The 13,347-nt window shown below is 41.6% G+C and overlaps 1 protein-coding gene across 1 annotated transcript in view; it reads left to right on the top strand.

Moving 5' to 3' along the window:
- LOC137177054 (activin receptor type-2A-like) overlaps positions 1-13,347 on the top strand; it is a 49,951-nt gene that overhangs the window by 17,559 nt on the left and 19,045 nt on the right. The window contains exons 2-4 of the mRNA XM_067583147.1: positions 2,203-2,410; positions 3,756-3,889; positions 5,654-5,808. Coding sequence (XP_067439248.1) covers positions 2,203-2,410; positions 3,756-3,889; positions 5,654-5,808 — 497 coding nt within the window. The remainder of the gene's footprint in view (positions 1-2,202; positions 2,411-3,755; positions 3,890-5,653; positions 5,809-13,347) is intronic.

The following is a 13,347-nucleotide window of genomic DNA, read 5'->3' as shown; positions in this document are numbered from 1 at the left end:
ACCAAGTGCTTACATTTACTACAATATATGTTCTTTGTCTTATTCCCTTCAGGATATTCTGTGTTTTAGCTCGACTTGAATGACAGGAAGGTCTGCCGGTTCAGCAACTTTTACTCTTGAACACTCAATTCCCGCTCCAGATCGGAGTCTCTTGCTCAAGGGCATCTTGGCAGTAGAGTTTTTATGGTTTCTATGATACAGCAGCAGCCAAAATAGTAAAAATAAATGTATTTTTATTCGACTGAGCACAAATGAAATTAGTCTAGAAAGTGATTTGTTTGCATTAAGACCACATGAACCACACATCACATGATGTCATCCTCCCTTTGGGCAAATTCTCATCTTTCCATTAGCTGAAACAAGTGTTTGAGTGCAGCTTTTTTCATGTGTGTGTGTGTGTGTTTCCGTGTAAATTCATGCGCTTTTTTTTTTTTTTTTTTTTTTTTTTTTAAACAATTATTTCTGCATTTTTCTGACGTGCTGCGAGCTCGTTCAGGCGCCACTCATTCATCAGCAAACACTATTCTTTTCTTCTCTCTCTTTGCTTCAGCCTTGTGCTCTCTATCCTGCTGGCAACAATTCACAGCTGCACCTGTTGCTATGAAATAGTTTTGGGGAGGGTGGAGGGTGGGGGGTTCATGGGAAATGGATTTGACGAGAGAAAATGTTGAAAAAAAAGGGAGGGGGGGGAGGGGGGGCAGGGTGACACTGACCTCGCCTGCCAGTGAAGTAGCCACTCTCCTCTCGCTTCCATCTGCCTCTATTAACGTGGTTGAAAAGAGAGCGGCAGGACTCGGTGTTTGGCATTAACTGGCTTTACTTTTATTGAAAAATACAAGATCTTCCCCTAAAAGTTAACCTCCGTTACGCAAGCTAAGCCCTAATTTCTGGAAGCTTCTGCGATGATCGGAGGCAAGGTCAGGACGCTTCTATTACACACAACAACGTGAAATCACTGGCAGGAGGAGAGTGGATAATGATCACATTATTGGAGCATTATTCTTTATTTGTCTCGCGCTTCTCCGTAAACTCTACACACACACAGAGCGCCTTTTTAGACTTTAGAAAGCAACAGAAGCGAGCGAGCACGACTCAGAATAAAACAAACAGGAAGTTAGGAGAGTAAAACACATGCAAATACATAAATAACAAAATTACACATTAGAGCTCCAAAATACAGCGTTTAACCAGCATCAAGTAGCGTTTACTGAACAGAAGAAGAGGTGTTGCATGATTTTGCAACTCTTCTTTTTTACTTGCATCAACAACCTGAGGAAGTTCTCAACTATTTTAAGCACACATGCACCGCCTTTCCTTTCTAGGGGATAATAATCTGACACTCACACAAACACTTATGTCACATTCTCACAACACACACGAGTATGTCGACTGTTAACTCTGCAGAAATGTCAAAGGGAAACGGGATAAATAGTAGAATAATATGCTTTTGATGTCTGGTTTCTTGGGTTAAGAGCTGATACATGTCGTGGGATTGAGCACCTCTTCCTCTTGCACCTTTTTAGGAGCGATGGCGGTTGTGTCGGACTCTCCTCCGTCCTGTCAGGAGTCTAAACTGGACTAATTCTCTGACAGGTGACGAGAGGCTAAACTGACGAGCTGTCACGGAGTCGTTTCCCTGCGTATCGGTTTGCGGAGACCCGCTGCGTTCGTTCATCCGCAGGAAATCAGAGTCTATTTTTTGCGGCGAGGGAAGTCGATCGTGGAGGAGGAGGAGGAGGGGGGGGGGGGGGGGGGGGGGTTTCGAGTGCTCCGCTCTGCCCGTGTGTTCCTCCATAACCTTATTTTTTTTCAGTCAGTCACGCCTCGCTTGGTTTTATTGTTCATCTTAAAAAAAGCTTTTATTTTTGATTGGTATATCGACTCTAAAGCACTCGGGATAAAAAAAAAACTACCACAGGAGTAAATTTTATTATTACTAAATGTTTTACAACTTCACTTTATCTTATACTTTGATGCCATAAAGAAGGTTATTGATACAAAACTAAATGAATTTCTTTGACACTTGACAAAGCAGGGAAAGATTCCGTTTTTTCATGGATACCTGGCAAAGTATTTGATACGTTAATTGTTATTTTTAATGTTTCATCTGTCCAGGAAAAGTCAAGCTCGAAATGTCAAAAAAGGAAATTAATTGATGACCTCTCTCTCTCCCCCGACCCCCCCCCCCTCTGCTCTCTCCAGGTGCCATCCTGGGTCGCTCGGAGACTCAGGAGTGCGTCTACTACAACTCCAGCTGGGAGAAGGAGCGCACCAACCGCAGCGGCATCGAGCCCTGCTATGGCGAGAAAGACAAGAGGCGGCACTGCTTCGCCACGTGGAAGAACGTCTCCGGGACCGTGGAGGTCGTCAAGCAAGGATGCTGGTTAGACGACGTCAACTGCTACGACAGGTAGGCGGGTAACGGCAGAAATCACCAAATAAGACTTAGGTAGAGTTTTAAACCTTTAAAAGTATTAGAAGTAGTTTATTTTTTACCTCAGTGTGATATTTCTTTATGTTTCTCAGGGTTTTTTGCAAGTTCTTGAGTTCAGTTGCAGGCAGCATTTAATAGTTTGTCTTTCAGGGACACACAGATATAATTGTAAGTGTGAAGCATAAAGTATAAAATGAAAGCATTGTTCTTTTAGAAAAGCTGCAGTGTTATTTGGATGAGATTCATACTTTACAATATATAACACACATATTCGAAAAGGCCTCTAACTGCTATTCATCCTCCTGTAAACCCAAACAAATTAGCTTTTTTTTTCTAATAATGGTCAAAGTCCTTGATGAGAAGCTGTATGTTTATTTCCAACAAAAAAGCGTCAGCGCGAGTCTCTCGGAACAGGATAAAGCCGTCACATCCTGAGGAAGGCTCCTCTCTAAACACACTTTACCTTGAGCACAGTTTTTTGTCCCTGTGTTTGCTTCCCTCATACATCGCTGCTCATACATCGCTAAATTACCACCTGACTGAGCCGATACTGAAAACGGATCTAGCGATGATGTATGCGTCCGAGCGTCCAGACCCAGAACAGTAAACAGATATTAATAGATAGGTATTATCATCCTCGGCTAGAACATCAACCTGGCATCGGATGCTTGGGTTTTTTGAGCTGCTCGTGTTTTCCTTTTTTTTTTTGATTCCTGAGCGATAAAGTCGCTGCTGTAGATTCTGCAGGCTGGACGGTTTGCGTACCTCTGCTCAGACGGCGCCGCCTCACCTCCCTGGAGAGTCCAGAGCAAGTCGAGGGCGGCTGCCACTTCCTTTTGGCTTTTATCTGATGACTGTGTGAGTGTGAAAGAGAGAGCGAGCGTGAGTGTGAGTGTGCATGATTGTTAGTGTTGTGTGTGTGATGTGTGTTTGTTTGCATGTGTGTGTGTATATCGGCGCGTGTAGGAGTTATTTTATTAATGTTTTTCTTTCATGTCTTGTGCGGCGGCGAGGGAACGGAGAGGAAGGAGAGAGGATTGTGTGTGTGTCTGTGTAGGTGTGTGTTTGTGAGCGTGTGTTCATGCTTTTTAGAAAACATCACCCTCCCTCCCCTCCTTCCTCCTCTCCCTCCCTCCTCGTCTTCTGCAGCAAGCGCACGGAGAAGTGTGTTGCACTGATTTGCACTCAAGAAAATAAACTCCATGTCCTCTGCAGTCTGCTGAGTGGAAAGAAAGGAAACGTGTGTGTGTGTGGGGGGGGGGGTTGTTGTGTTTTTTTTTGTGTGTTTTTTTTAAATTCCCGCTTCCAATCTTCTCCGCAGTAACGAGTGCGTGGAGAGGAAGGAGAGTCCAGACGTTTTCTTCTGCTGCTGTGAAGGCAACATGTGCAACGAGAGGTTCCTGTACGCCCCCGACGCGCCCCCGCAGAGCGAGACGCACCATTCGACCGCCTACAGTACGTACAGTCCAACACACACACAGCAGCAGCAGCAGCAGCAGCAGTATCCCTCTCTCCATAAAACAAACACCAGACAACTTTCTCCTATTTATTCAGAATCACACGGCTCGATTACAGGTGAATCTAGAGCTGTGTATCAAATATTTACAAGCAGTAACACATTACCTCAGCACTTGTAAAAAAAAAAAAATGTTTCTGAGTTCTCTAAACTTATGTGCTCTGAACAGCTGCCAGCTATTGAGCTTCCAGGTGTTAGAAAATATTTAGAGATTTGAAGCAGGATAATAAAAGTAACCAAAACCAGGTTTGACAGTGTCTTGTTCTGTTTTTTTTTTTATTTTGTGCTGCCAGAAACCTGCAATAAAAATGACTTTCTTCATGTCTGGTTGTGTGAAATACATTAAAAACGTTGCACGTCTGTTGAGAACAGAGCTTCTTATTTTCCTCTTCACTACAGTGTAAGCGTGACGCTTTCTGTTGCTTAATATAGTTTGTGCTGAAGTGTTAGAGTAGGCCATACAATTACATAATATAGCAAGTGTTAGCATGGAGTCTTCTTTCACTTAATATGTTATAAACCCTCCGTCACTCCGACTAGTCTACACTGAAGAGTCTGCATGGAGCTTAGTATCACTCACTGTGTTATTTAACAGGTAAGTCCCGCTGAGGTTGAACCCCTCTTTTTACGAGGGAGACCTGACAAGACAGCGACATAAGAAGTTGCAGACAAAACTGCACAAAATCAAATAAAAGAAAACTCAAAAGACAGATAGGAATAAAAAGCTAACAACAGCTACAGTTTACAAAGGAGTCAGTTATTGTAGAATTGATAATAATGGGACTCTCAGGGTGGGTTTTAAAGAGTTAGCCTGAAGCAATAAAACCGCTCTGCAGGGAATAAAGGTATAACTCTGCTGTCCTTGATTTTTTTTTCTTCTTTTTTTTGATATTTTGAAAGTGAAAATATGTCTACGCCTTGACTAGGACATAATATTTCATGTGCATTCATCAATCAGCGGCGGTTCTGGTGTCGCCGCGCTCATCGTTTCGCATTTTGACAGCCAAGTTTTCCAACAGGCCGGTCTGTCTCTTTCTATTCCTTTAACTTTGACTCTCTCGAACCTGCAGACACCCTGTAGAGAAAAACTTTTCACAAACGCCCTGAGAGTCCCATGATGCAGCTGGTGCAGCCCCCATCAGCCCCCTTTTTTTTTTCCCCCCTCCCTTCCCTCCCCGCCACCCCCAGGAACGGCTGTGGCGGTCGGCGTCCGAGCGCCGGGGCCGCTTTGACAGCAGCGCCGAATCAGACTGTCACACCTTGTGATGGGAGGACAGGCTGAGCCAGCAGGCGTCACCCTGCAACTCCTGCAGGGGTCGGACACAGTTCAGAGCTCTGTTATTTTTGGCAGGCAGATTACGTTATGTCACGAGATGGATTTGCTAATCCTGCTGCGTGTGTATGTGTGTGCATGCATGTGTGTGTGTGTTTGTGTGTGCGTGCATTGATATTATCCCTAAGCACAGTGGCAGTAAGCTGTAAGCAGAGTTAGTGCTGCACTCAGAGATGATGTAGCACAATGTCAGGCCAATCAGCCATGCTGTTTTTTATATTTCTTTTACTTCCTGTCTGTTTATGTCACTTTTTCTGATTTATTTGGGTTTTTTTGTTTGTTTTTTTTGAATAAAGAAAGCAATAAAGTTATATGCTTATCTTAATTTTTGCTCTTTGTTCCACTATCTTCTCTCACCCTCTCCTCGCAGCCACCTCCAACCCATTTTCCCAGAAGCCACAGCTCTTCAGCACGCTGCTTTACTCCCTGGTTCCCATCATAGGCCTGGCGGCCGTCGTCCTCTTCTCTTTCTGGATGTGGAGACACCACAAGTTGGCCTATCCGGCCGCCCTCGTCCCTACACATGTAAGTCCTACCGGGGTGAGAAAGTGAAAACCAGATTAAAAACAACGTAGACTCGGTGACCTCAGGCGCTTGTTCTGTCCTCTCTCTCGTCTCCGTGTCTGGTCCGAGACGCTCATCACACCGGTGTGGGTTTTCCAAGAGGTCACCTGTCAATCAAACTGCGTGGTGTCCTCTTTCCTCAAAGTTGTTGTTGATGCAGTTAGAGTTTCTCCGTCGCGTCCCACTTCGTCTGTTAATTGCAAACAAAGGGGAAATATAAAACGCTTCCAGTCTTGCAAGGTGAATTATTTCTTTACGTTTGGAGAAAAAAAAACATTTGGAATAACTAAGCTAGTAGAATAATTTGCAGACTCGGCTCTGGTCGGATTTCTTTCTTTATATCCTGCTTGAGTCAATTCTCATTAGCAGCTCCTGTAAAAAAAAAAACTCTAGTATTGAAGTTTGATGCAGTAAAACTAGCTCCTTCTCTATTTAACCAACCTTCAACTTCACTGATCCAGTTTCTTAGTGGGCTGAAACAGCCTTGGCCTTTCCTGCGGCCCCGTACAGCAGAGGAACAGAGCTACGGTCAGCCAGAACGAACACGCTGTACAGAGAGTTTACATTTGGATAATTGCTTTTTCAGTTTTTTTTTTTTTTTTCTTTCAAAAGGTGTATAAAGGGACGAGAGGAGCCTCGGTTCGGTCTTTTTTTTTCTTTTTCTTTTTGCCAGACTCTCTTTCAGAGCAAACACAGACGTGTCCTTAATGCAGCAGACTACAGAGTCAGGAGATGACTTTAATTGGGATGGTTCATATTGCGTCAGTTGGGTTTATAATCACACAAAAGGTGCCCTGTCTTAAAAATACTCAAGGTTTTGAGTGCATATTGTGCTGTTCAGGTTAGAATAATTGTTGGCAAAACAGAGTTCTGACCCACATCTGATGGTGTACTCGTTCACCTCTCATCACTCCTCCCTCATTCACACAAACATGTATTCTTTTCCTTTTGTCTCTTGCTTGTTGTCATGCTTTTTCCGCAGCTGCTACACTTCTGATCATTCTCATATCTTCATTTGAATCGCGAGGCCGGTTTCGCCACCTTTCAAAAAAAACGTCTCCCGTACAACAAAACTGTTCCTTCAAAATTCCTGATTAATTTATTTTTTATGATCCTGAGGTGGTTTTAACCCCGAACAGCAGCAGAGCTATATTCACTGCTGCTCAGCGGCAGCAGCAGCAGGGGAAAAAAAGAAAACCCATGCAGAGCTTTTCCACCGTATGGAAGAGGAGTCAGGGGCCTCTGCATTATTGATGAGGCTTTATATAGGCAAACAACTAAACACAGAGACGCTCGCAGCTCTGCCTCGGAGGATGGTGGGTGGGTGGGTGGGTGGGTGGGGGAGTGCGGGGGAGGGAGTGAGGAGAGACATGCAATTCTTTCAACTTAGTTACTGTATTTGCACAGTGCCGAAGCATGGAGGGGAATAGATAAAAAGACACTGACACACAATACAATCAGGAAACAAATGTGCATCGGAAAAAAAACAACAGCGCTAAGAGGATTATGAAACATCTTACCTGGGAAACAAATAAATGAATAAATAAACAACATAAAACAAGATCACAAGCGAAGAAGAGGATCAGATAATCATCGATGATACATCGGGGGAGGGGGAAACCATAAAGAGGGAATAGAATAGCCAGGATGAAAAAAAAATGAAGTCATGCCAGATGTGTATAATCGCGTGTGTGTGTGCATGAATGTATTAGCGCATGAATGAGTAGGTGTACAAGGACAGGAGAAGAAAACGAGGTCACTTGTACAGGAATGTATTTAAAAGTCAGCTCATATGCTTTTCTGGAATGAGGTGATGCAGTAAACTCCACCCGCCTGCTACGTGAAAGAGGCTAAAACAAACAATTCGCTACTATCACTATCTGATATCCGCGCAGTTGTTCCGTTTAGTTAGTTTTTTATTTAATATGGAAGATGGAGAAAGCAATCGAGAGGAGATACATGGAGGCAGCGGGGAGGAGCGATGTGGAGGGATTTATTTATATCTATTTTTTTTGTGTGTGTGTGTGTTGTTGAAGAATGTGTTTTTGTGTTGCACCACAGGCTGGATTAAAAAAAGCAGAGGTGACTCAATCACTCAAACAGCACACTCCTGCAAAGTCACTGAGGACAGCTTCCAGCAAATTTTTTTTTGCTCTGTTAAAGAGTAAAAACACACCAGAACTCTGCCTGTTCCACCACAGGTTACTGAATCACACTTTTTTTCTGCAGAATAAATATAGTAAATTTAAAAAAAAAAAAGAAAAAAAAAGCAACGCCTACTGTAAAAAAAAAGACTTACTACTCTTAATACTTAACACACAGACTCAAGTGTTATCGATCTTCCCAGCTCAACAATAAAATGTCCAACTATTCCTTTAAGTCGCTTTCCATTTGAATAATTTATCTGTATCTTTGAACGAGGCTTCAACCACACAAATAATACAGTACTAAGCTCCGCAGCGTGAGGCATCGAGCCTTCTGCTCTGCTGCAGCACGCTTGTGGAACAGCCTCCATAACTCTTATCACTATATTCTTTATGTTAGCTGTTCTATGTTATTAATTCTGAAGCACTGTGAGTGTCACTATGAATGAAAAATGCTGTATAAATTAAATGTATAATTATTATTATTTATGTAAATGTTTCTGTCAAGACATTACAAATCAACTTTGGTGCCATGGCCAAAAATATGATCATGATCATTCTCTCCATATTGATCAATATTTATTTATATATATTTAAGTATATGAGTGTCCTGATAATGACTGAAGCCTTTAGTTATAATATAGTTTATTAACATAAAAACTAGATTAACAAAATGTAAACATTTAACTGTGCAAACACGGTTTATCTGCCACAATAAAACAATATAAGTTAGCTTGTAACTTATTAAACTTATTAAGCTTTTATTTGCATTATTGAAATAATGTGAATAAAACAAAGTAAACACAAAGGCACAATCATATGCTCATCTGTGGTACTCTAGATAGCCCTGCTAATGATAGCACTAGCGTAGCGTTATCGGCTGCGGTAGGAAATGGGCGCACTTTGACTCGCAGATCAAAAGCTGCAGACTGACCGGCTGTTGTTGCATTTATTTCTGCTGTGTGATAGGCTGTTAGATCTATCAATATCGAGTAAAAAATGTCCCAAAGTTTATCATCGATCCCATATCGAGATGGTTTTATCGCCCAGCCCTCGGTAAGACTGGACTTGATTTATGCTACGTCACATAAACATGTACTGCATTCATCAGAATGAACAGTACTTAGATACATACATATAGATTATTTGTCTTCAAGGAGGAAATTCTTCTCCTCAGTAGGTATAAACATAACACAAACAAGTAAGACATTCAGAATTATACAGGGTTTACAGGGACACTTAATTATACAGGTCGCACAACAGAGACAAAGACATGGATCGACACTCTACACATCACAGACTGGATTCCTTGTAACTTAAGACGAGTTTACTTATTTAAAGCCTGTATGGCTGTAGGAACAAAGCTCCTGCAAAAACGGGCCTTTCTGCACACGTGTAGTCTATACCTACGGACAGAAGGAAGGGGGGTAAAGTTCTGGTAGAGTGGGTGGTCTGGGTCATGTTTGATTGTGAGGGCTTTGCAGAACAGGAATGAGGTGACGCAATCGGATAAGTTGGGGGTGGGAATACCAATGAGTTTGCTGGATAAATGAGTGAGTTTATTCTTATTGCTGACTGAAAACAGATGGTACCTTACAGGAGAACTGGCTCGATAATGCTACAGTACAGGAGAAGAAGGAGATGCAGTTGGACAGACAGGTGGTTGTACGTCTCGTAAATATCCATGGTATGCTGATTAAAGCTGAGGTCATTGTCCAGTGTAATGTCACCTCTACCTTCTCTCCTTTGATGGAGAGACTGAGGGGTTGGACGAGTGTTTTTGGGGCGGCGAAAGAGCAGGGCAGGTCTTAATCTACCTGGGAAGGCCACCCAAGTAGAGCCTATGTATGGGAAACGCTGGGCAGAGAGAGAGTCGTGGGCGGTGCGAGGATGGCTATATCATCTGTATATTTGAAGTAATGGTGGTTGGACTTTGACAGTGTGTAGAGATTGTAGAGAAATGGGCTGAGTACGGACCCCTGTGGAGCGCCATTATTGAGAATAATGATGGATGACAGTGAATCATCAAACCTGCTTGTGGTCTGTCGGAGAGGAAGTTACAGATCATGTGGATTGTTGGTGGTTGTCATGTATTTGTGTACATTTTAATTGTGTATATAGGAAGTCATTGTAATTGCTGGTACCGTAGGTGTTGGTACTTATAGACATTTTTTCCCTTTGTTCCCCAACAGCATCTACAGTACGTGCCAACTACAGTGCTGGGTCTTTTTAAATGGCAGAGCTCTGCATCACACTGTGCACATTTAATCTAAATCTCTAATTAAAAGGAGTAGGAATGTGATTATGTCATAAACAAGCAGCTGCAGACTCGACAGAGCCAGGGACAAAGACGTAACGTATACACAATGTTGATTTCTGCCTTTGATTAAAGTTATGCTAAACATTTATATTTTATAGTTTTTCTCTCAAATGCATTTTGCAGAATACTATAGTACCAGTTGTTTTTCATGTTTATGATCCAGCAACTCGAGCTATTTCTGCACAAAGTGGGAAAACGGCAATAGGATCATAAGATAAAGAACTGAATTCAAGATAAATGTAGAAATTGAGACAGCAAAACATTCACAAACACAACAAACTACACTGATATCTTGCATTTCTGCACCTTTCCTACATTAAATTTGGTCACATCTTTCTTTATAGTTCACAATCAAAGGTAAAAAAAAGAAAGAAACACATCAAAGTTCACAGTACCTCCATTAGTTTTCTTTGCAAGGTAAGAAAAGACGCAATCTCCATGATGCAAAAGTAATTATTCCCACTTAAAGATCATTAATGGATCCATTATCACAGTTATGGGTCTTTAATTTTTACGATTCAAAGCAATGAGGAAAATTAGACTGAGCCAACCTAGTGAAAAGAGCTCCTGTTCTACTTTCACATAGAGTTGTCAGATGAACATCGTGGTGGGTGGAAGGTGTTGAGTGGACTTGTCACATTTCGTCACAAATTGGACGTTTTAATTCTCTTTCGCTCGTAGCTCTTTGAAGACTCAAAAAGATGAGATCCGGTGCGAAAACGCAGTAAAACTGGCATCCAAGCAAAGTAACTTTATAGCACACTGTCATTATGTCATTATGACTGTGGTCTATCATGGACTGCATATTTGCCACCAAGCCTCCATTATTCACACCACAGTGCGAAGTGGAGGCAAACTGGAATTGATTCTGTCTGAGTACACAGACCCACAGCTTTCACACGGAGGCAGAGGCCCGGAGCTGGAGCACTTAAACATGAGTCTGGCCATTTTTTCGACCTGGACCCCTATTTTCTCATCTTTATCCATCTTACCGATCGATTCTGACCAAAATCTCATCAATTGCTTTATTATGGAGCTACTTACATCTTGTTTGTCTGGGTGCTGCTTTCCAAAGAGGTCCTGAACAGCCAGTAGACTCCACATATTCTCAAAAGCCCACAAAATCATGCCTTTTTCAACACTTTTATTGCTCCCAGATGGTTTTTATCACATGTTGGTAAAGAGATTAAAATTTTATGATGTCAAAGATTTTTTTTTTTTTTTTTTTTTTTTTAAGACAGTTGTGATTTCGACACGGCTGGTGCTTCACCACTTCTCTTTTTTTTTTTTTTTTTTTTTTTAGCCGGGCAACTGCAGCTGTGTCATGCACATGTGTTGCCGTGTGAAGTGTTGCAAAATAATTGTGAGGGTTGACAGATGAAAAATGAAATCTGTGAGCTATGAACAGCTTTTTTTTTTTTTTATGTCTTTGTGGGGGTTGAATTGTTTTTGCATTTCGCTTTAATTCACCCAACATTTCTTTGTCTTCCTCACGACAACATTTAATGCCTTTTTGGTTCATATCAAAATGCATCTGTAGTACATAGTTTTTTATGGCTGTAACTCACATTTACTTAATCTATCAATTAATCTACTGATTATTTCCTTGTTTAAACGATTGTTTAGTCTATAAAATGTCAGAAAATAGTGACAAATGTTGACTATAATGTAAGAGTCAAATTTTACATCTTCATATATCTTATTTTGTCCAACCAACAGCCTAAAACTCAAAGACAATCACTTTAGTATCCTGTATGATGAAGAAAAGAGAAGCTGCAACCAGCTGTTTTACTTGAAAAGTGACTAAAATGATGATTCACTTATATAAATAGCTGGCGATTCATTTTCAGTCGACTGACTAATCAAACAATCGACTATTGTTGCAGCTCTACTGTTCTACTGTTCGTCTAGTTTGAATCTAAAAGGTTCCTCTAAGTAAGGTATCAAAAAAAACAGTTCAGTATCTCCTCCAAAACTTGCATTGGCTCCAGTGTGGAACATTTTGAAAGGATACGTAGCAGCTTTCCTGCACTTTCTTCACCCAACATACTGTATCTGTGTCTCACATGATTATTGTGGATACGTGGGGATAAACGTGACGCATCTGTAGTCTGGGTGCTGTTGGGTTCTCCAAACTTTACACTCATGGTTGTTTGGTTTTACTGTTGCCATCTTTGTTCCTTTTGACACTCAGTGTATTTTAAGTTTATCTGCTTAAGAGCATTACTTAAGTTCCCTAAAATGGTAGCATCTTGCCTTTTGGTGCAGTGTTTCTTAACAGCTTCTATTACAAATGGACCTTCATGTGTCCCAAAGTAGCTTTCCGGAGTAAGCGGAGTGGGAAAAAAAGGGACGACCAATCATCTCCTACCTTTCATCTGCCTCAATTTCATCCACTAACTGACAGAAAATAGCAATAATTTCTCTGTTTGCTTCTTATGTTCCTTTTCAACAAGCACGCCTTTCACATTATGGTGGAGGTAAGAGCAGTTTAATTGAAGTTGAAACACTTAATTCCCCCCCCCCCCCCCTTTTTTGGGTTCAGAGCTTGGTATGAATTCTCCACCTCAATCCCAGACCGCCATTTTGTTATTCTCTTTGCTTTTTTTTTTCGACAGTGTCTTGTTTACTCGGTTCGTAACACATTTTCTGTGTGTTTTTTTTTTATTTTTTTCTGCCTGGGTTTATTGCATGGATGGATGTCTTTTGTGTTCCCTGCTGAAAATGTATTGTGCATGGTGGAAAGTGGCCAACACGGCTCCGAATGCAGCCCCCTTGTTTGTATGAATGTCCACCTGTTATGTTTATGTAATGTATTGTGTATGATGTGACCCAGTTTCCAGAATGGTATCTGCTAGACCCTATGGCTCACCATGTTTCCCATGCAGAGAGAGCGAGTGAGCAGAGGAAAGGAAACTGAAACTGCAGCATGCAGTTCTCCATCTCATATGCAGACTGAGGAGGAGTGCAGATACATTTTGCATAAGTAGGAGCGTTGCCACTTACCTGGAACACTTTTCAAGCCAGAGAGTGTAA

This window comes from Thunnus thynnus, chromosome 24 (genome assembly GCF_963924715.1).
Source record: "Thunnus thynnus chromosome 24, fThuThy2.1, whole genome shotgun sequence".
NCBI lineage: Eukaryota > Metazoa > Chordata > Actinopteri > Scombriformes > Scombridae > Thunnus > Thunnus thynnus.
Note: the sequence above shows the minus strand (reverse complement) of the source record. Positions and strands in the feature narration are given on the sequence as shown.